This window comes from Solea senegalensis, linkage group LG16 (genome assembly GCF_019176455.1).
Source record: "Solea senegalensis isolate Sse05_10M linkage group LG16, IFAPA_SoseM_1, whole genome shotgun sequence".
NCBI classification, from domain to species: domain Eukaryota; kingdom Metazoa; phylum Chordata; class Actinopteri; order Pleuronectiformes; family Soleidae; genus Solea; species Solea senegalensis.
The window spans coordinates 17,633,761-17,656,599 of NC_058036.1; the positions used below are offsets into that span (position 1 = coordinate 17,633,761).

Sequence of the window (22,839 nt, forward strand, 5' to 3'; positions counted from 1 at the left end):
AACGGAAGGGATTTCTCTTCACCAGATTTCAGTGGTTAGCTTTTGGAGAGACAAGCTCATGATTATGACATGTATCCTTAATCCTCTTCAGAAACACAACATCTGTCCATAATGACCGGTTATACGAAGGAATACAAACACTCCTATTGCAGAATGTACTTGTTTTATTACAATATTAAATGTCAGGCAGTCCTACGTTTTGGAATTGCCAGAATTTCGGGTTAGGTGGTGCCAGTTTTCATGCACAGTGTCACTTAATTTGAATTGATGATTTAAAAAAAAAACTGAATTGAAACCCCTTAAATAGCACTCTAGAATATTTAAGTGTTTTGGGAGTTTCTTTTCCTCAGTTTTGTTTTCCTTGGGAATCACTTGCTGCATCCTGTCTGGCCACACACGGATGCTAAATTGGGGCGTGGTAGAGCGGCCACCCTTTTAGCAAAGTGCTAGCAGCTTAGCGCTTTCCAAGAGATGCTGCTGAAGAAGGGATGGCACTTAATGTCACTCACACCTCCGCCACCAGAACCCAACCGATAGCCAGCATCGAACTGGAGCAGCTGCAGCGGGATAATGGGGAGAGGAGAAAAGACATTTTTAGTTATGTGTGTTCATTGCACACACACAGATCAAACGCAAGGGTCTTGTGGGCGTTTGACCTAACCTCGGTGAGCAGAGATGCAGCCGCCGTGCTCAGGTGGTCGGGGATGAGCAGCTGAGTGTGAGAGTGGATTCCTGCCGGGTGGAGCTGCCACAGTGGCTGAGAGATGCAGTGAGCAGAGTGTGTGAGAAGCCAGTTCTGCCAACACAGCGACACAATCACAGACGTTGCTTCGTTCTCGTCGTGTTTCTTGCTTACCATTCCTGTGAGGAGTTCAAACAGCATGGCTCCGAGACTCCACCAGTCACAGGCCTCTGTAACCCTGGACACGCCACCGATTTCTGTCAACAAACAAACTCAGTTTTTCTCTTTATTCCCATCTATTGTGCAGCACTAGAGTGGACAGACTACATCTTGCCACTAGAGGGCAGGACATGAGCTTACAACAAAGCTTCAGCTTTACCTGGAGCACAGTACATCTGTTCCACGGCTTTGGAGCAAATCTCTGACTGGACCTCGCTCCACTGGCCGAAAAATGTCAGACACACCTTTCCTGGAAGAACAATGTTGGACCTAAATCAAGAGTGTTGCACCTTTCCCTCGTGACAATGTGAAAGTGAATCGACAGACTCACCGTTGCTGGTGAACAGAACATTTCTAGGGTTGAGATCACGGCACAGGATGCCTTGCTGGTGCAGACTCTCCAGGGCCAACAGGATCTGTGCCCCCCAGACACGCACCTCTGCCTCTGGAAGCCCCCAGCAAGTCTGTGGGGCCTTACCCCTAAGCTGGGAAGACTTGTTAGGGAGCTGAGGCAGGTGACACCAGCCGTCCACCTCAATAATCTGGTCTTCTCTCTGCCCAACTGATTCCACAGATTTAAGCAAACCATCATTATTGGATGGGGCTCCAAGAGGACCAGAGGAAAACCAGCCCAGAAATGATCGCTCTTTTGCAGGCGCCTCTTTCTCTTTAGGACTCAATTCATAGGCTTCCTCTGCATCTTCTCCGGCCTCACCAGGACACGATTCCCCTCCGTACTCCACTCCGGACAGGGTCAGGGGCATCTCTGAAGACGTGATCTGGTTCCCTGCGTTGCTGTGGTAGACTGGGGCAGAGCAAGGCCAGGAGCTTTCTGAGGTGTGCTCAGAAAACACCGCTCGGTCCGTGCTCCTGATGATGACCATACCGTTCCGTTCCTCCACGGTGGGACTGCTGTGGTCGTGTACCGAGCCCGTAACCGCGTCTGCAGAGTCACCACTTAAAACAGATCCCTGGTTCGAGCCGTTGGTTTCCCATGATGCCCTACCACGGATCTGGGTTTGGCAATGGAGCGGAAGATGCAAGATAGCAGGGGAAGAACTCAAACCATTATTTTCACCCTTTCCCGTTTTTATAAATGAGGTCTGATTGGTGTGAGGTGCAGTTTGTCCTGGCGTGTCAGTCACTGCATAGGGGTTTATTTTCTCGCAGGTCTGTGCTGGGTCTGCAGCATTCCATGCCACCTCAAACTCGGAGCTGCACTCAAGCAGTCCCATCGCAAGTTTCTTGCGGTGGACCTCTGACATGACGTCGAGAGCTTGACTGACACGAGCACAGGACAGAGGAAGAGCGGGCTTTTCCTGAGTTTCACTAGAGTGCAAGCACAAACTAGGGGCTGGTGGATGGATGCGAGTGTCGGCCTGCTTCCTCGGCACGCCGGAATGCAAACTCAATCGATCGAGCTTGCTGTAAAATGATGCTGCAGAGCGAGTCTTCTGCAGACAGCCCGTCTCCTCGATGTACGAGTGAGTGCCACAGCTCTCCACGCGCTGCTGAGTCTCGTCCCAGGAAGTGGGGAAGTCCGTATCGGGGCTTTCGTCGCCTAATTTCTCAGGAATGCCCACCGTGCCTCCTTTGGTGTTGTGCTGGTAGTCTGTGCTGATGGTGGGAGAGGTGTAGCTGGTCTTCAGCTTGATGCTGTGCTGGCCGGAGGTGAAGCATTCGGGGTGTTCCTGGGCCTTCTCGTTCCGTAGCTTGTGCAGCTTCGAGAAGAGCCTCCCACCTACGACGACGGGGTTTAGAAATGTGCGACTTGTGACGTTTCAACAGATTTGAAATGCTTATGTTTGCAGAGGAAACCTCGGTGAACTTCTCACCTTTGACGTGCTCGAGATGCAGGTACACAGCATCCTCGCTGACGTAGTATCTTAACAGCTTAACCATGTATGGCACGCCCTGAGGAATGATGGTTGGCTGATCCCTGCTCTCCCAGCTCGACTTGACCAGACTCTGCAAGAATAGAGCAATGCACGACAGCTTGGATTGGCCCCCTTTAGAGATCGGTGTCTTTCTGTTACCGTTTCTCTCTAGTGGCTGAAACCTGAGTTGCAGCAGCGCTGGCTAAAGTGAGTCAGATCAATGCTGGCTGATACTCAGGGAGACAGGATGGAGAGGGCTCCCATCAGCTGTCTCACCACAGAACTCAACAACACAGGTTTGCAGCCACATGGACATCCCCCAGTGGCCGTCTATGGAGGAAGAATGAATACTCACCTTTACAACAAATGTCTCCTTATTCACCATACTTTGGACAATCAGGACCTTAGATGGGATAAAAAAACAATAATAATTGTAGATACATGTAATTACTATAGTACATTTTGCTACAGACAGTTAAAGCTGTGGTACGTAACTTTAAGAAACAAAATAAAGTCCATTACATTTAAACAATAGTCAGCATTTTACGACACAACTGATGACGGAAATGCAGAAGAATAACAGCTACACTAAAAGTCTGATATTAGCTGGACTGAGACAATAATTCGGTTTTCTTAATGTCATGTAAACACGTCCGCCTCGGACTGGACTATGAATTGCATTATCCGCGTTAGTCCGACTAAAACTAGCTTGATTTTAGAGTTGATGTTTGAGTTGAAAAGTTTCCTCCTAATCCTCATAGTCCTGATTCATGCACACTTCCTCTTCCTCTGTGTGTCACAAAGCTGCAGCAGGAGAAGACGTCACACGCCGCTTGTTTCTGAGCTTTAGATTGGGAAACTATTCAAAAAACACTAACTGTGTTTTTGTGACAGAAGTTACGCACTGGAGCTTTAGTAAGTCAACGTCAGTCTCACCTTATCAGTCACTCCGATCACCTTGCACATCTCCAGATCCTCCATGGGTGAACTCAGGTGTCTGATTGGACGGAATCTCAGGCTGCTGTAACCCTGGCAACGAAAGCAATGCAAGAATGAATGAATGAATGAATGAATGAATGGGAGTCGTTTTAGAATGACTGTGGTGATTGTCTTACCCCTAAATGAGAGCTCCCTTTCCCCAAGTTGTCCTGCAGATGTGTGATGAAGATTTCTTCGGCTCGCTTCAGATACTGAGTCGTCTTCCTCTTCACGGCTTCTCTGCGGTCCTTGTTGGGGTCCACTGTGAGACAGTGTCAAGCACGTCAAAGAACTGAGATACAATAGACCTCACACACAAAAACCCTTTTGGCCTTTGATCCAGGATAAGGAGCAGTAACAGCTCTTATTGTCTTACTGTCTAACCAGCAAAAAAAAAAACTCAACTTAACCTTTGGTTTGTGACTTCCTGTTTTTATATTTGTCCACATTCCTATCACATGTCTTGTGCAAACACACCCATTTTCAAATTCCCCATTCTGTGTCACACACACACACACGCTGCCATTAAAACAAACCAAAGCACTGACCACTTCACTTACACTGAACCCCATTCAGCAGTAAGTCCACGCCGTTCTTGTAGTAGCTGAAGGCGGCCTCGTAGTCCTCATTGACCTCGCTGTCCAGTGCCATGCGGATCTGCTTGGCCGCCTCCACCAGGTAGTCTCTCTTTGCCATGGCTGCCTTGTTTTGAACCTGTCAAGGTCCAGCTGGGCCTGAGCACGGGATTGTTCAGGGTCAATCGATCAATCTTGGCCGATACTGTACATCAGTTGTGTTCAATTATTAAAAAGAAAGTGACTCGTATGATTTTATAAGTGAATAAGTGAAAGGTTACCGCTGCCGTTTAGAGTAAGATCTTCAGTGTTAAAGCTGGGCACTCACCTTTGTTCCCTGGTCTTATCAACAACAGGACACATCTCTGTCTCTCGTCACCGGGCTCAGTGTGTCCCCGGGAAATCCACGGTGTATGTGTTGGAGGCGGCGCATGATCATCTGGGCCGGTGGAAACAAAGAGTTAACCTCCAGACCTCCACAGGAAGTGACTACAAGCTTGCGTACTATTTTCTGATGAATGGAAAGAAGAGAAGCACAGCTGCGCAACGTCCAAGATGAGCGATAGAGAGAGAGAAAGCATGCATATCTGAGGTTAATTATGTGTCATGTGTCACTGTGGCATGAGTAGAACCTGCAGAACGTGTCAGAAAACATGATGACACTCCCACTGTGTTTGTCCAATAATATGTGCTTACAGAGGGACATGTATGATACACTGACATGGTCTCTGAGACATCCACCCCTTACCCACTGTCATACAAAACCAAATTGTGTTAAATAGAGCATTCCTCTACCATTTATTTATCCACAACACACACACACACACACATACACACCCCAGTCTGGTTACAGACATGGAGGCGACAGCATCTCAGGACTGTTGTGAAGAGCCATCTTCCAGCATCCTCCATTTTTCCCCCTTACAGCATGCACCATGCATAGGAAAATCCACACACAACAAAACCAATGTGTAAACGGCACAGAAAACACACACAGTTGAAGAGACGGTACCTGATGTGAGGCGATCATGCCCTGGACCCTCCGCCCGGCAGCAGCAGCAGCAGCAGCAGCAGCAACATCAGCAGCAGCAGCAGCAGCAGAAGTCCATGTCTACAGCAGCCTCAATACTCACATCCCAGGAAAAGGAGAGGAGGAGAAAGCCTCTGATTGGCTGAGCGTGATGTCACTTCAGAGCACCATTTCACTCAGGGCCTCTCACTGCGCCCTCCCTTATCCTGAGAGATGCTGGCTCCTTTAAAGAGACAGTGCTGTTTTTGTGTGTGTGTGTGCACTCACACAGACCCAAGGCCCCCTTTTTTCAACCCTGATCTTGCACTTCTAAAATTGACAGAGTTCAGGTTTTATTTGTGTGTGTATACACACACACACACAAAAGATTGAGTTATAATGATGTCTGATGTCATCCAACCATCCCTGAAGCCGTAACGTTGGCGCTCAGTACCAGATGGAGCCAAGCTCCAACCACAGCACAAAGGAGAGTCATCCCCACCCCAAGGGAGGGCCGGCTTACATGAAGGGGGGAGGGAGCTACAGTGTGGAGTAAAGGGAGGGTGGAGTTGTGTATCTGATGCTGCAACCTTACCCTGAAAGCAGGGGCTCTGATTTGTCTGACTTTCACTTCCCTATACCCTCATTCTTAAATGTTGAAATTGAAAACAGAAGAAGCGTGACACTGAATTGAACGTAGGTCAAGACACGAGAGATTCATCCTTTTGCATAGTAGCCATTGACACAGTAGCCTCTGCTCAGTGCAGGTTTTACAAAGTGTGTATTTCTCCTCCATAGTGTCAGTGTGTAAAGAGTAGAAGATGTCGTCTATGTTGAGATCTCTAGGTGTGGTGGTACAAGCTGTAAAAAGCACAAGCTATCTCTCCTTTATCACGTGTCCCTGTTGAGAAAAAGACTAAGAAGTCCAAATTTCCTCCACCTTTTGTACTTGATTTTATATCCCGTCAGCGGTATGTCCCCTTCATTCTGTTGTTACTATGGCGCCCAGCCTTTTCCGTATATAAACAGTGACAGCGATATGAAAACGAAAGGTTTTATTAGTCGTCATATTGGGTTGAACACAGTCTTTCATATTTCCATGAATGCACACACGGAGAGAACATGCAAACTCCTACACCTACATGGCATAAAAACTTCATTTCACGTCATTTGAATGCTTCAGTTTGATTTTATTCAGGAGAAAAAGAAATGGAAGGAGCTTTCGTGACATAGCAGATCAGTCGTATCAATCACAATACAGGCGATCGCGACAGGGAGGAGTTATTCTCTGTTAAACTTCACGTTGTAGGACACATAGTAGCCGTTGTTGTACATGTAGAGCTTCTGGTCAATGGGGTTGTAGTCCAGGCTGCTGTATTTCTCCTGGAACTTGTTGAACTGGATGTTAAGGAGTTTCTCCTGCTTTGTCTTGGTGTCGTAGGCGTAATAGATCTCCTCTGTGTTCAGATCTACTGACCGGGTGACGTACATGACTCCACAGGCCATGAAAGCGTTGCCCGCCAACTGCTTGTAGGCGCCAGTTGTCCACTCGTCCGTGATGCCAAAGGAGTTTTCATCTACCTTTGCGAGGACTATTTTACCCATGCTAGCATGGGACGCATACATCACCCACAAGCCATTTTCGTCCGCTGCAAAGTCGATATTTTGATTTTCTGAGTATCTGTACGAGAATGCCGTACTGGCGGCTGCAATGACTCTGTAATCGTATTTTGCAGTCGTCAGATTCAGCTTGGTCATACTGAAGGGTGAGTTGTGCTGGTAATATATGGCGTTGCCGTGAAGAATGTAATTGTCACCGATGCCGACCCACTCGGTTGGCAGGTCATAATGTTTGAAAAGATTTCTCAGAATCAGGTTTTCATAGCTGGTGTACAAATAGAGGTCATACACATGGGGAGTGCTGTATGCACCAAAGAAGTGCATGGACTCGTAGCCACGATTGGGTTTGGAGTCTCTTCCCCAGACCCCATAAACATAACTGCTGCTCAGATGACCATTTAGTTGAACCACTGTTGGTTTGCTGACACTTATGATTCCTGTGTGATTGCAGTTGCCTGAAAAAACAAAACAAAATAAAGCATAAATGACCGGCATTGTAAACACATTATCTTCGGTCTTCTGATTTGCTGCCTTACCGATATCGGGATTGCTGAACTCTTGCTCCTTCTGGCAATCCTGCAGCTTCTTCTGCAGCTTAGCAAACTCAATGCGGATCACTGCAAGGTTGCTCTTGTCATACGTCTCCAGTTGGTTCACGATGAGCGTCATGTTTCGAATCTGGAAATAAACGCGTTGGTTAAAGAAAAAAATCCAGTATCATGACTACGAAGAACTACTATGAAGTGGGTTTTTTTCACCTCAGTATACAGACTGTCGAACAGCGGCGAGGAGGAGTTGAGGGAGAATTTGAGCTGCGACACCAGAGCCTCGAACTCTCTGAGCTCAATCCTGAGCAGCTCAAAGTCCAGTTTGATGTAGTCGTCAGCACTGGTCTCCAGCATGACCACACGAACAGTCAGGTTCATCAGTTCTTCCAGATAGATCTCCACTTTAACCTGATAGCTCACCAACTACAAAAAAAACAACATAAGCCGTAATGATGACGCCTGTAGCGTGACATATGTTTGCAGTCGTCAGACTTATACTGCACCTTGTTCTTTTGTATGTTCACTTCCACCATCATGTCCTTGTTGACTTCTTGCATGTGCTGGACTCGGTCAGCAGGGAACGTGGTGTCGGGCAAATACACCTGACAAACACACTGGCCCGAGTCGCCCACTGATGCAGTCACATTGCCGGACTCCCAATCCTCCACTGGCTTCAAACAAAATCGCACCATAATTAAAGTTTGTTGTAATAAATATCCTTAGATATCATCACGTTTATTCACATGAGAGTGAAGCAAAAGTCACTTACAATCCAGGCCAAAGCAGGACTCAGGACGGGAAGGAGCAGCAGGAGAAGCGGCGGCATCGTGTTTCGGTTTATCTCTCGAGTGTCTCCTCGGACGCTCAGACTGAGGGATTTTAAAGACAGCGCTTATCAGATCATGGCATGACACCTTCTCTCTTCCCACAGTTATTATGTGAGCTCAACATGTGTGCATGTTTGCACACCCTCACTTTGGGCTATGACGAACCCAACACCCAAGATCTGATGAGAAAAATGCCATGTGCGGAGAATGTTAGCAACACCTTTTATAGTTTTATAAGTTTATAAGAGGAAGAAGTCATAAAATTCAATGATTGACACTGTATTGCGCAAAAGATCTTATTGTAGCTACATTTTCAGTGTATTAAAAAACTACCAAGCCAATTAGTCTTAATCCAGGGAAGAACGCTGCTCCTGGTTTCTTTTCTCTGTCTCTACCTCACCTCCCTCTTGTCTTTTCTCTCCTCTGTCCCCAGTTTTTCTTTCCCCCCCCAACCTGACTAGGCAGATGGCTGCACATCTTTGAGTCTGCTTCTTCTGTTTTTCTCTCTCCACTGATGCCTTGTGCTTGCTCATTGTGTGAACTCCGGGTTCTCCAGCTTCCTCCCACAGTCCAGAAACATGCAATATGGGGATTACGTAAATTGTACACTCTTGACCGTAGGTGAGAGAGTGGATGACTGGATGAATGGATGGATGAATTGAACCCATTAAATATAGAGCAGATAAGAGGTCAGTTCCCATTATCATTATCATTATTATTATTTTTAATTAGTATCACTTTATAATCCAAGTGGCTAACTAGCATTCTCTTGTATGTGTGTCTGGGTTGGGTGTATTTTCAAAACAAGTCTCATAAGATACAAAAACACCTACATTTCCTGGATGATGATGCGAAAGACACAAAACCATTTGTAAATGTAAATGAAACTGTTGTTTAAGTTTTAAGACAGCGTTAACACTGCAGACATCTTTTGAGGTCACTTCACTTCCTCCCCACCTGTGTTGATCGCCTGCCCGCCCTCATTACCTGCATGTGTGTCTCGTTAACCCTCCTCCCCTTGTGTATTTAAGCAGTGTGTCTCAGTTGGTCTGTTTCTCCACCAGTTCTGCCTTGTATCTGTTTTCGAATGCGTGACAAAGTTTTGTTGATTACGTCAGAGTTTTATTGAAAATCTCTGCTCAGAGCACTCAGACTTCTCTGTGTACTGACCTTATCAAAATGAATTGTGAACTTATCCTGCTCTTGAGTTCTTTATCTGAGCCTTTGTAACATTGATTCCCTTGTGTTACCTTTAAAAAGAAATGAGTGCGCGCATCACATTGTTTTGTTTTCTCTTTTTAGCGGATTGTAATTGTACATAAAAAAAAGGTATACCCTTTGAAGATGTATATAATGAATAGTACGGGGTAACAGGGATTTAAGTGATCTGTAACTATGAATTGTATAATCTTAGGTGTTTCCTTTTCAAAATATCTTGTTGCAATGGTTTCATAGCTAAATTGTAATCGTTTTTTTATGGGCAGTAGAAGATTTCTGAATTGTCACAGTAGGAAAAGTTCTCAGCATAGAAGTGTGACTGAAAGATGGCACACAGTGATACATACATTTCTAAACTACTGTTTTGCTACTGTGACACAGAAATATTGCAGCTCCACTATGACCAAAGATTGGAACACTATGAGATTATCTTTGAGATGACTATGTCTAGTTTATTTGTTTTTTGTTTTGGGTTTTTTAAAAAAACAATTGAAAATCACTAAGAAAGCAAAACCTAAACGAAATATTTATTTCTAGAAATTCAGGATCAAGACTGAATGGCTTTTGTTGTTGTATAAACTATGACTAAAAATGCTTATTTAATTAAAATAAACCCTGCTATCCCACTGTAATGAAAGTCAAGTCAATAGAAAATGGGCCTTTTAAGTTTCATTTTTCAGCTATATATAAAATCCATATTACACCATGTGTGTACTATCATGAGTAATTGCCAAAAAAATACCTCCATAAATGAACAACATGACACACCGGACACTTTTGTAATGCTTGAGATCATTTATTAGCAGAAAGGAAGAAAAATGATGCAATATGTGAATTACAAGAAGAAAATGGACAGTTCCCTTTATAAGGAATAAGGTAGAATATTTCAGCAAATCACAAGTAAGGATTTAGGACTTTGACAATGACACATTGCCATGGGCCAGTGGTGGCTCCACCGTGGCTTGAGTTGTGTGGTTAAACCACAGATGATAGCTAACGTAGTAGCCCTCATTGAACATGTAGAGCTTCTGGTCAGTGGGATTGTAGTCCAGGTTGGAGTACTGATCCCGAAACCTCTCAAAATACACATTCATGTGGCTTCCCTGCTTAGTCTTAGTGTCATACTTGTAGAAGATTTCTTCAGTGTGGATATCGAGCGTCTTGACTACATACAGAACACCACACACCATGAAGGCGTTTTTCACTGCTGGCTTGTATACACTCGTCTGCCATTCCTCCTCAATCCCAAAAGAAGCCTCATTGATTTTTGCGATGGCCATTTTACCACCGGTCTGGTCTGTGGCATACGTCACCCACAGGCCGCTCTCATCGGCAGCAAAGTCGAAGTTTTGATTTGGGGAGTTAATGTAGGAGAATCTGCTGCTCGCACGAGGAATCACCCTGGACTCGTATTTCATGGTCGTGAAATTCAGTTTAGCCAACCCGAACGGGCTGTTAATCTGATAATACAGGGTGTTGTCTCGTACGATGAAATTGCTCCCCGTACCTCTCCAGTTTTGTGGAAAGGTATGATGCTGGAAGGCGCTTCTTAAAATCAAATTATGGTAGTTAGTGTAAAAGTAAATGTCATACAACACTGTACTGCTGTGTCCTGAGTAAAAGTACATGGACTCTCTGTTCGGAATAGGCTTTGAATCTTTCCCCCAGCCTCCAAATTTGTTGCTAGAGGAGAGATGAGCATTCAGTTGGCTCACAATGGGCTTGCTGACTTTGATAAGACCAGTGTGAGCACAGGAACCTGCAGAGAAAGAGACACAAAAATGAGCAACTCAAGCCCCAGGAGGCGCTGTTCTTGCATCTGTGCAGAAACCCACCAATGTTGGGGTTGAAGATTTCCTGGTGGCGCCTCTCGCACTCCTCCAGTTCCAGCTGCACCTTGACGTATTTCCGGCGGGTCAGCAGAACCACGTTCTTGTCATAGGTCACCTCCAGCCTACTCAGCGTCACCTCCATTGCTGTGATCTGAACGATAACAAAGGTTTTTTTCAGCATTTAGTCTGTTGATGTCAGCGAGAGCCATCCTCCGTACTTACCTGTACGCGCAGAGACTCAAAGATGGTGGTGGAGCTTGTGATGGAAAGCTGAAACTCTTTGATCAGAGCCTCCACTTGCTTAATCTTCACCTTCACCTCCTCAATGTGTGCATCAGTGTAGTCATCAGGGTTCTTCTCTATTATCTCAACCTCTGCTGTCAACTCTACTATTTTTTGTGCATATGCTGTCAGTTTGAACTCATAGTCTTCCAGCTGGAATCAAATCGGGGGAGGGAAGAGGATGAATCATTATCTTGTCACTAATGGGTCATCATTCACTGTGCATGTATGTCAGAATACCTTGGCGATCTCCAGCTCCAGTCTGTGGCTGATCTCCACAGCTGTCTGCTCGATCTCCTCCAGGTCCCTGATAGGAAAGGTTGAAGTGGGGAGGAAGGCATCACAGGTACATCTGTCCCCACTTCCACCTCCTGTGTCATTCCTCACACCCCCCTCACTCCAGAGGCCGGCTTGCTGTGGAAAAAAAGATTAAGTACATCTTCTGAGCTCTAATTTTGGTTAGTTTCAGAGGATATTCTCTCACGTCACGGCTTACGTACCCCCCAGGCCGGTGTGGAGCTCAGCAATGCAAAGAAACACAGAGCGCCGATCATGGTGGTGCGGTGCTTTTGACTCCGACAGGCACATTTGTGGGGTTTATATAATCAGGTTCAACATTGGACAAGACGCAGCACCTGTCCTAGTTCACAGCATTGTTATTTGAGATGTACGTTATCACCGATCTTATGTTTAACAAGGGTTTGTTGACTACACTTATATTTGGGTGTGCATCACAACTGACAGAGTTCCCAAGTGTTATGAGCAGAGACACTGACTAAATCAAATATTGATTCACAGGTGACTCATTTCTTGATTTCATTTCTGGAAACTGACGACGAAATACAACATTAAATCAGTCTTTATTAGTTGTGTGTGGATAACAAAGATGTCAGGGTGTGAATTATAACATTCCATATATTATTCACATTTGCGTGAGATTCTTTGAGCCCTTGTCCACTGGTTTCTTAGTTTTCTTTTTCTTCACTTTCCTGGTTTTAGCTTTGGCCTCCGGCTGCTTGGCATTGAGAGCAGGCCTGGACTGGGTCAGGTGGTTCGCCGTGGGGGTCAACTTGCTGTGGCTCATCTCCGGATCAGAGCGTATACCCTGAGCAGAGATGGACTTGCCCCGCGCAGAGTTTAGAGAGTCATCCAGCAGGTTGGGTTGGGAGTAGGAATGCATTGCCAGGGAACTGGTGGGATAGTAAGATGCGGTGCCGCCTACCATGGGCAGGTGGACATGCTCATTGCTCAGGTTAGTGACAGAATAACGACTGCTGTTGGACATAAGAATGTGGTGCCATGAACTGAGGGGGGTGGCAGAAAAGTGCTGCGGGCCACTCGAGTCGTCTTTGGCCGCACCAGGAGAAATGACCATGGAACCATGAGGTGTTACAGCCTCCACAGCCTTCTGGAAGGTCTTCAGGATACGGTCGCTCTTCTGCTTCTCTTTCTTCTGACGGGACTCGACCTTCCTTAGCTGCCGACGGTGATCTCTCATCATCTGTTTCCTTGTATCTGCCAATCCCCTGCACATCATAAAAACCATGGAAAATGTCTCTCTCTCTATCTCTGTGCCATTTACAAGATCTGCACATGTTCCCAGCTCTTAACTAAAATAGACTTTGTTCTCTGTGATAAACATTAGAGTGGATATGATCAAACAACAGCATACAGGATGTACTCACCTGTAGTCTACCATCCCCGTCCTGTCACGATCGAGTCTCTGAATCAGCTCCTCAATCTGGTATCGATCCAGAGGAATGCTCGATTGCTGCCACAGTTTTACATAACAAACAGAGAAAGAGACAAGTCACAAAGTTTGCACTTGATTATATTGATTTGTTACATCCTTTGTGATAGACATGATCCACATCAGGAATAAGTGTGGACCAGTGCTCATCATGGATGATTTCAGACGACTGAAATTCCTCAGTGCATTTCATACGTAAGTAAATTAATCATAAGTAAATCAGACCTGCACTGCCTTCCTAAAGTCAGCGACAGGGACTCGCATGGTGCCGTCTTTGTCAATGTTCCGGAAGAAATCCCACAAACGCAGCTTGTGCTGATCCAGATAATCCTTTTGGAAATAATGGAGAATGCATTTTGTTTTTTTAAAACGTAGGAAGAAAATGCAGCCATTTGATAGTTTTCCTGAACTATTGTGTGAGTAAAATCCTTGTATGAAAGAAGATGATTTCAGATTTGAAGTCAGTCTCAGAGGGTGACTCGCCTGGATGACCTTCATTGGGTCGACACGTTTTGGCGGCTTCTTTGCAATGGAGCCCCCGACCCCTCCGTACTGCACATCCAGACCTGGATGCTCCTGACACGTCGCCTCCAGCAGCTGCACAAAGTTCTCATTTACCAGCACATTCTGCTTGGTAAAAAAAGGTGCGAAAAACAGAACAATGACGTTTGATTAACAAATGTGTAAATGCATGTCAGGAATTTTCGAGCAGGATGGAAGACGGTGCCACAGCAGTCACTCACACACATGTTTATTTCCTCCAAGGCAGTTTTAGGTGTGTTCTTCACCACTTTAACCAAGGCCAGTGCTCCCTCTACTGTTATAGAATTATATGCCAGCTGCAGGAGAATCAAATAAAGCATTTGCTTAAAACTGCAGCAACACTGTTTTCGCATGCGTTAGATCCATTCAACGTCGTCCTCTCACCACGAGAGCTCGGAGCGTGTCGTTGAACTCGAGACCTCTGCACAACATGCTGACTCCCTCGTCGGTGATACGGTTGTTGTTGAGGTTGAGGTGAACCAGAGTGTTGTTGAATTTCAGGGCCTCTCCCATGGCCAGGGCGCCCTCGTTCCCAAAGCCATTCCAAGACAAGTCGAGGTGTTTTAACATCACATTCACCTAACGATGGGGAAATAAATGCAATCAAACGTTGCATATGAAGTTCATGAGTAAAATGTATTTCTTATCAAGAACATACTTTGAGTCCTGCACATAGAGCTACAGCTCCTTTCATTCTAAGATGATTCCAGCTCAGGTCCAGCACCTCCAGAGCTTCATTGTTCGCTGTAGGAAGGAAAGATGAAACACTGATGAAGTAAAGCAATACACTAGATTTATGAAAACATTAATGTTGGTGAATTATTCTGTACCCAACATTTGTCCCAAATGTTCCCCTCCTTTTCCACAAAATTCATTGTGGCTCAGGTCAAGCTCCTTTATTCTGGAATTGCTCTAAATGAAACAAAATATTATTATTACTATTATTTTAAGCAAATGTGGATTGTTTATTTCTATTCTTTATGAACTTACGGAGAAGGACTCTGCAAAATATTTAGCGTCATCGTCCGTAAATCCATTACCTGTTGGGAAAAATATGATTTTAAAGTAAACACGATCACAGATGATTATAATAATCTTATTACTGTTGTGGACTCACTGTGTTTAATTCTCATAATATCATGTCAAATGCACGTTTACCGGAAAGTTTGATGGATTTTAAGGAAATGTTGCCCAGCAACATTTTAGCCACATGCTCAGCTCCTGCAGACTGCAGATTGTTGGTGGACAAATCCTGGACGTACAACAGAGACAGAGATGCTGTAAACTGTACCATGGAAGTCATCTGAAAAACATGTGTGCCCTCTACTGGTGAGTTTGCAGTCCTACATACCAGGTGCTGAATGGTGAAATTGGCCCTCAACATTTCCACAAGGTATTTGGTCCCTTCAGCTTGAATGTGGTTGTTTGCCAGCTCCAGATTGTTGATATTCATGTCATTCTGAATACAAAGAGCTTATGAGAAATGTAAAAAAAATAATAATAATTTACTCAGTAGGAGGCTTGCATTTCAAACTTACCACCAAAGCAATGGCAAGTGCCTTGCATCCCAAAGGTCCCAGTCCATGGTGGGTGAGGCTCATGGTTGTCGAGTCAAGGTTTCGTATAAAGTAGGAGACCGGTACCACACCCACAAGCCTGCAGGCCTGCAAGTACACTTCAGCTACAGATGCGTCCATCGTGCCCTCGTCTTCCTCTGAAAACAAAACATTCAGAATGTATTTCACTCCTTTTTTTGAGCGCATTATCAAGACCTACTTACCATCAGACTCCAAGTCTGTGTCAAACGTGTCCTCCTCTCTTTGGGCTTGTCTTGGGGAAGGAGGACAGTCATCGTCTTTTAGGCAGAGAGACTCAAAAGATATTGTGGACATTGCAGTCAGCCGTCAGAGTATGTGGCTTGTGTCTTCTGGTATGGGTTGGTGCTGTGTAATGAAATAGGCCTGTGGTGTCCAGCAGGTAACTCTACTCCACAGGTAACATGTCATGTGTTGTGCAATTAATAATTCATGCCTGAGTGTGGCTACAATCCTCTGATTTGTTTACAAATGTAGTGTATTTCTTAAAGAAAATGAGGCGAAAACATTACATATGAAGGAAGGGGATGTTTTTGGAAAGGCTGAACTACATAGGACTGCAACAAATAGTTATTTTCTATATTTGTAGTTTCTTTCTTGTGTGCTGGATTTGTTTCCCCCCTCCTCCTCCTCTGTACAAACATATCGAATTCATACAAGATAAATGAATAAATATTGAATAAAAAAGAGAGAAAATAAATATAATGTTCATTAACTGGACAACTGAGAGAGTGATTTCTGCTTCTGAATAAAACATTTTGCAGTTAGGATAGTAAAGTTACTTCCGGCATTCAAGATCATTGTCTTGTGGAATAACACTGCAGCAAACAACATTTTTGAAAAATGTGAGATTATGAAAAGAATTTACAGAATAAAAAAGTAATTCTTCTAAATCTATCTACAGTTTTCAAGATTTGTATTTAATTTAACAATTGCAGTCTACATGAGTAGTCCCAGTACTGTGCATTCAGAATGACAGTAAATGTTGCAATAACAAAACTCGTAGATTAAGATTATTTCGAACACGTGTGTCGCAGTTTGGGGTACCCCTCTCTCTGCTGACCAGTCAGAACGCGCATGCGCAGTTTTCTAAACGAGCCATGATTTGCAGCTTGTTGTTTTATGCGCTCTACCCTCTGTCACGGTACCTGACCGCGGGTCGACGCTCAGGTAAATCTGACATCACAACAGTTATAAACGGATTTGTGCTTTTAAAGTGATAGTATTTGCCGTGTGTGTGCGCGTTTCCCTTGTCAGGAGCTAACGGTTGCTATAGCTCTGTTTGCCTCGGTTTGTCGTGGCGTTGTCAGTACAAATACAAGTTTAAAGTTAGGGTTTTAATGCAGCTTTTGTGTGACGGGTGTTTCGTTGTGTCAGCCGCCGCTTGTACTTTGTCCTTTGGACACGTTTGCGACGTGCGTGTCGTGTTCTTGCAACTTGGCTAACTTTAGCTCATGGCAACATGCGTTTGTCTGCACCTGTTTTTAAGCTAATGACGCTCACTGTGACGTCAGGGCGTCACCACGTGCCCGTGTTTTGCTGTTGTATTTTATTTCTATTTTTATGAATATTGATTTTATTCCCATTTTTGTATAGTTGTCAAGTTCATCTATTTGTATTTTAGTTTTGTCTTTTAATTCTGTTTTTTAATTTGTTGAAGGGTTAACATGTAATATTCTGTGCATGTGTATAATCACTTTTTAAGAAAAATCATTTGTTTTTTGTAGTGTCAGAATAATCCTTCTACATGTACTTTATCAATGGCGTCGGTTTGGTTGAAAGATTAGTAGGGACACTGCTGAGCCATTTCGGTTTCTTTTTGATTTGATCATTTAAATGATGAACTTGATGATGAGTGCAGACTTGAGTTTCAAAAGGTAAGAGTCGCTACAGACATTATTGATAACCGCTTTATTAACGGCTGTGCTGGTTATCGATCAAATTAAGAAATAATTTGCATGTTCGCTTGTGCAGATGTTGGTTTAAAAAAAAAAAACAGTGTGCATTTAATGTGGGAGTTAATCCAAATACATCCCTTCCCACCAGTAATGAAAACAATTTATGCTGTAATGATCCATCTGCTTGCATCACTGCTTTTAACACCAATCTCTTTTTTTATAGAGGACTCTCAGAAAGGTCTCTCTCCTGCAGTGGTCCATGGCACGGCAGCATGGGATGGTTGTGCTGTCACGACAAAGAGGTTCACCCAGTCTCAGACAACCCAGCCGGACCAGTGGCTCTCCTCAAGCAGTACGGCGAAGGGAAAAACGGAAGAAGGGATGAAAGAGGGAAGCCCAGATAAAGAAGGTGATACAGGGATGGAGCAAAACAAGGAGCAGCCAGTGGCTGTACCACACAAAGAACCTAAGAATGGGGAGACAAAGATGAGTGAAGAACCACAGAGTGAGGCTACAAAGACGAGTGAAGAACCACAGAGTGAGGCTACGAAGACGAGTGAAGAACCACAGAGTGAGGCTAGAACCACAGAGTGAGGAGATGAGTGAAGAACCACAGAGTGAGGCTGAAGGTGAAGAACCACAGAGTGAGCTAAGAGTGAAGAACCACAGAGTGAGGCCCACAGAGTGAGGCTAAGATGAGTGCAGTGAGGCCAGTGAAGAACCACAGAGTGAGGCGAGGAGTGAAGAACCACAGAGTGAGGCTAAGGAGACGAGTGAAGAACCACAGAGTGAGGCTAAGGAGACGAGTGAAGAACCACAGAGTGAGGCTGTGAAAACAAGTAAGGAACCACAGAATGAGGCTATGATGACAAGTGAGGTGCCACAAGGCAAAATGGAAGTTTCCATGCAACAGAATATCAACACAAAGGAGGCAACTGATGTTCCATCAGAGGACATCAACCCAGAACAAGCACTTGCAGCCCATATAAAGTGGTTGCAAACAGACGCTAGCATAAAGGAAACCGACTGTCCAGGACTAGAAGAAATACAGATACATACACCTACACACAGCGTGGAAGAGTTGGTCATTTCAGCTGAGGAAAGAATTGAACAAACTGCTTGTTCAGGAGAGCAACAGACACAGATACCAAGCATGGAGTCTGAGACTCCAGCTGTCAGTGAAGTAACTGAGTGCTGGGATGAATACTATATAAATCCTGCTGCTGATGAAGAGTATGATGGGGCAAACAGTTCTAAGTTGGTGTTTTGTGAGCATTCTCAAACTCACCTTACAATCAGCAAGCCATGCAATACGCAAAATAGCTTGCACTTCCCTGCAGGACTTGGCTTGGCAGGGGAGATAGAGTGCCCACTGTGGCAGTTTCCTGCTGGGAGCTATTACCCTCCATTAGAGTCCCCCGAATCATTTGAAGGTGAGAGTCGACTTTCTTTTTTCTAGTTATTTTTTTTACACTTATGCCGTATATAGAACTCAACTGTTGCATGATGGGGTTAAGCCTAAATGTCAGTGGTCTAAAATTAAGTGTTTCTCGAGCTAAGACTGCTTTTTTCCCATCTCTGTGCGTCATGAAAGCAGCTCATGAGTAGTTTATCAACATTTGCTTGTTTTCCCACACAGTAATGTGGAGAGTATGGCAGAGTTTACCTGCAGCAGAGCCTGCACTGATACCTTTCCCTTTCACAAAGACATCATTGAACTTCACTGTCATGTCCTACAACGTCCTCGCTCAGGATTTACTGGAGGCCAATGAGGAGCTGTACATTCATTGTCCTCTGGAGGTGCTGGACTGGAGCTACCGCTGCAGCCTCCTCCTAGAGGAAATATTTAAGTGGGCACCAGATGTGAGTCAAATGCAACTTCTGTTTTCATGAAAATCAATCAAGCTACATTTGATTTAATTTGTATGTTTCCACTGAAGATTTGTGTTTTCCTTGTTGCTCTTAGATTCTTTGTCTCCAAGAGGTTCAGGAAAACCACTACCATGAACAGCTATATCCAGTGCTGTGTCAGATGGGTAGGTCATCTGTAGACTGTGGCCACTTACTGTTTTCAAAGCATATTGCAATATTAAAAAGTATCAAAAATACTCAAATTTCCTGTCATACCATGTGTAAGTGCTGTTTTTAATGACTTTGATGTTATCATGGCTGAAGGAGGCAATATTTTAGACCTGTAATGCCGTAATATCTTTTTGCTCAAGGTTGTGATTATATCATCAGAATCTGATATGGTCTCATGCCTAGTCCTCTAAGACTAATCAATATAATAATAGTGGGGGGACGCTGAAGAGACGAAGACGTTGACATAATTTTGTCATTGTGTGGTTGCTCCAGGCTACACATGTGTGTACAAGCGCCGCACAGGACCCAAGACAGACGGCTGTGCCACTTGCTACAGAAGCAGCTGCTTCTCTGAGGTGTCCGTCTCATTACTGGAGTTCTTCAGGCCGGACACGGAGCTGCTCAACCGGCACAATGTTGGCATTGTGCTGCTGCTTCGGCCTGTGGTCACCCAGGGGTCTGAGATCAAGGCGATGGGCCCGCCCCTTTGTGTGGGCAACACCCACCTGCTCTTCAACCCGAGAAGAGGCGACGTGAAGCTGGCTCAGTTAGCCATGATGCTGGCAGAGATTGACAGTACGGTCAAGTCCTGTAAGGCCAAGGGTGAACATTGTAACATTGTATTGTGTGGAGACTTTAACTCTGTCCCAAACATGCCTCTTTACCAACTCATCACCACGGGCACGCTCTACTACCGGGGTCTACCTGCATGGATGGTGAGACTGACATCAGACTTCTAATTAATTAATTAGTTTAACACATGAGTGAACTTTTGTGGGCTTTTTATGTTCTTGTTCATAAAGTTCTTGTCTGTATGTATTCACTGTGTCTTACAGGTATCCGGTCAGGAGGACCTGTCCTTTAAAACTCATTTTCACAGACTGTCTGTTCCCCTGTGGCACAGCTGCCTGGGAATTACTGACAACTGTCAGTATAGTGCATCCAAAAACACATTTGAGAACAAGGATCAGACATCAGGTTAGTGTCGTGAAAGTCTCAGTATAATTGTTCACACCGTATTCCTGTAATCATGACAAGATGAGTTTTCATGTTTCATTTCCCACATTTGTTCTTCCCAAGGGAAACTTCACTACAGCCATGACTTTATGCGACAGCTGCGCTATTGTCCAGCTGCATGTGTCCGTCCTGTGGACCTGAAGCTGATCCAGGGCGTGACGGACAATGCACCAGGTATTTTTGTACAACGCTGACGGAGCAGAATTATTAAAAAAGATGATTTCCTTCCTGTGCTGCCTAAAATCTGCATCCTTTTTAATTGTGCACAGATCCTTCACTGGAAAATCCATCTTATGACACATGGTGAGTTGATTTTGTGTGTTTTTTCTATGTAATCAAGAAATTTTATTCCTATAGTATTAATTTTATCCTAAGTTTTGTGTTCACAGTTCCAGACACACTCTCACTCATTGCTTAGACCTGGAGTCGGTCTATCAACATGTTCTTCCGGGCTCTGGTGCCCCAGAAGTTACAACCGTACACTCTGAAGTTGGAGCCACAGTCGACTACATCTTCTACTCCCCAAGACGCAGCTCTACCTCTGCTCAGACGGGTATGATTTTTATGTTGGGTTATAAATTTGACACAACAAATAGTTAAATTTCCAAATAACTTAGTTTCCTTTTTGTTTGTTTGTTTTTTTTTTAAGCTTGTGGCAACTTTGTGAGTGAGGGTCTGGAGTTGATTGGTAGTCTCTGTCTCCTGTCAGAGGATGTCTTGTGGTCAATGAACGGTCTTCCCAATCACATGTTCCCCTCTGACCATCTTAGTCTTGTGGCCAAATTCCAGCTGGACCTGAACTCTCCCGCGATAGGAAAGACTGTGGGTGAAGTCGGTGGGATTGACGTCAGAGGATAAGCAAATTTCCATTCAAACCATTCAGGTCTTGCTCTCTGTACACACTTGGTTTTTGTTTTTAATTTGTATGAATACAATTACCCGCGGTTCAATCCTGGCAACGGCGGATTATAGTTTTTGTAGCTTTGAAAATAGTATTTTGTTGACAAATAGCCAGGAAAAATGACTGCCAATATTCAGTCTCTTTCCACTCGGTTTTCCTCGGGTAAATCATGAGAGCGGCGTGAGACGTGATCGATATTGGTAGCGAGGTAAGCGTTTGCTTAAATGTGAAAGTGGTGATTGTTTTCTGTTTTGATATGGTAATATACTGACCTGTTTGTGTTGTTTGGTAATGGTTCTGTCACATTTTAATTTTATTTTAAACCTACTTTTGAACAGAGGGACAAATTTCTGATTGTCAGTTCTGTACTGACGGGAGGGAAAAAAATAAATATTTTCCATTACTTTGATTGCTTCATAGTTTTCATCTTAAACATACATGTCTCTGGGCCTGACAAGAATGTACTGTATATGTCCTTCCCATAAGTATAAATAAACGGGTATAATTGAATCCACTAGTATTAAATCTTAATATTTATAAATGCATCTTTCCACTAGTGTTTAGCCCTGAATGTTGGCTCTGTACAGGGTGATGTGTGTGTGTGTGTGTGGCTGGCTGGTTGATGCAAGAGTGAATAATTAATGTTGATAGTTGAGTGCCCATGCATGGCAGAGCTCAGTATGGAGCTCTGTATAATGTGTGGGACATGTTTCACTTGCCTCATTCATTCCTGTCGGCATGGTTTGTAACCAACCGTCACTCAAAGTCTTCAGTGCACAACAGAAATAGATTGTGTTTCTTCCCTTTTAGGCATAGAATGCACAAAAGTGGGATTTCTTGCCCTCTGCTTCTGCCTTGCAAATGCTTGATATCTGTAGTATTTCCATAAGAACAGACTTGGACACTTATCCACTTACCCCGTGGTGTGGTGTTACTATAGTTCAGTGGATCATGACAATGATTTTTTTTTTTTTACCATGCATGCAACCCTAGCCCTCTCACCTCGCTGGTGTATCCACTAAAGTGGTTTCTTGCTGACTGGTTTGCATTGAACGCAGCAGCCGTTCAAACCATATTAGCTGATTGCTGTGCTGCTTTGGGATGGACTTGGGGATCCATTAAACAGCAGGATGCCCGATCCTGAGAGCGTGTTACTGCAGTTGCTTATATAAGTACAGTGAACACTGGCGACGCTAAAACAATATCGGGACTGCATTAATAATGCTGCACAATGTCAGCGTGAAATGTTTAGCTTGAACTATATTTAGATTCTAGTCTGGTCTGTTTTAACTCTGAGGCCTGTACTTGGCTTATATAGAGTTGTTGGCATTAAGTGCCTTTTGTATAAACAGGCACACTGTTGTGCGATCTCTGCAGTGTATTGTC

The 22,839-nt window shown here is 44.3% G+C and overlaps 5 protein-coding genes across 6 annotated transcripts; 1 reads left to right on the forward strand and 4 right to left on the reverse strand.

Moving 5' to 3' along the window:
- Window positions 1-146: 146 nt before the first annotated feature.
- On the reverse strand, window positions 147-5,473 carry rps6kl1 (ribosomal protein S6 kinase-like 1). Of its 2 annotated transcripts, none has more exons than XM_044047688.1 (12): window positions 5,344-5,473; window positions 4,660-4,770; window positions 4,317-4,490; window positions 3,894-4,018; window positions 3,715-3,807; window positions 3,134-3,181; window positions 2,737-2,869; window positions 1,233-2,642; window positions 1,062-1,151; window positions 857-939; window positions 662-757; window positions 147-557 (listed from the first exon to the last, which is right to left on the reverse strand). In XM_044047688.1, the coding sequence occupies exons 3-12, from the start codon at window positions 4,450-4,452 to the stop codon at window positions 447-449; spliced, it is 2,325 nt and encodes a 774-aa protein (XP_043903623.1). In that variant the 5' UTR covers window positions 4,453-4,490; window positions 4,660-4,770; window positions 5,344-5,473; the 3' UTR covers window positions 147-446. The 2 variants fall into 2 exon arrangements, with proteins under 2 accessions (XP_043903623.1, XP_043903624.1); XM_044047689.1 differs by having other exon boundaries at window positions 4,660-4,870.
- A 1,036-nt stretch (window positions 5,474-6,509) lies between these two features.
- Window positions 6,510-8,353, reverse strand: olfm4.2 (olfactomedin 4, tandem duplicate 2). The gene is made up of 5 exons (XM_044047696.1): window positions 8,278-8,353; window positions 8,012-8,179; window positions 7,719-7,931; window positions 7,497-7,638; window positions 6,510-7,415 (listed from the first exon to the last, which is right to left on the reverse strand). Exons 1-5 carry the CDS (start codon window positions 8,332-8,334, stop codon window positions 6,622-6,624), a joined length of 1,374 nt encoding a protein of 457 aa, XP_043903631.1. The 5' UTR covers window positions 8,335-8,353; the 3' UTR covers window positions 6,510-6,621.
- Window positions 8,354-10,331: 1,978 nt separating this feature from the next.
- olfm4.1 (olfactomedin 4, tandem duplicate 1) lies at window positions 10,332-12,227 on the reverse strand. The gene is made up of 5 exons (XM_044047694.1): window positions 12,168-12,227; window positions 11,908-12,081; window positions 11,608-11,820; window positions 11,389-11,536; window positions 10,332-11,312 (listed from the first exon to the last, which is right to left on the reverse strand). Exons 1-5 carry the CDS (start codon window positions 12,219-12,221, stop codon window positions 10,462-10,464), a joined length of 1,440 nt encoding a protein of 479 aa, XP_043903629.1. The 5' UTR covers window positions 12,222-12,227; the 3' UTR covers window positions 10,332-10,461.
- A 321-nt stretch (window positions 12,228-12,548) lies between these two features.
- LOC122783049 (leucine-rich repeat-containing protein 74A) lies at window positions 12,549-15,852 on the reverse strand. The gene is given in 12 exon segments (XM_044047693.1): window positions 12,549-13,193; window positions 13,353-13,438; window positions 13,643-13,747; window positions 13,901-14,044; window positions 14,161-14,256; window positions 14,345-14,539; window positions 14,619-14,704; window positions 14,791-14,872; window positions 14,951-15,000; window positions 15,119-15,212; window positions 15,312-15,419; window positions 15,499-15,852. Coding segments are annotated over 12 exon segments (2,004 nt in total). The 3' UTR covers window positions 12,549-12,589.
- A 789-nt stretch (window positions 15,853-16,641) lies between these two features.
- On the forward strand, window positions 16,642-21,856 carry angel1 (angel homolog 1 (Drosophila)). The gene is made up of 11 exons (XM_044047686.1): window positions 16,642-16,725; window positions 17,677-18,029; window positions 18,214-18,886; window positions 19,093-19,316; window positions 19,420-19,489; window positions 19,809-20,251; window positions 20,372-20,513; window positions 20,616-20,726; window positions 20,822-20,855; window positions 20,942-21,105; window positions 21,202-21,856. The coding sequence occupies exons 1-11, from the start codon at window positions 16,656-16,658 to the stop codon at window positions 21,408-21,410; spliced, it is 2,493 nt and encodes an 830-aa protein (XP_043903621.1). The 5' UTR covers window positions 16,642-16,655; the 3' UTR covers window positions 21,411-21,856.
- The last annotated feature ends 983 nt before the right edge of the window (window positions 21,857-22,839 follow it).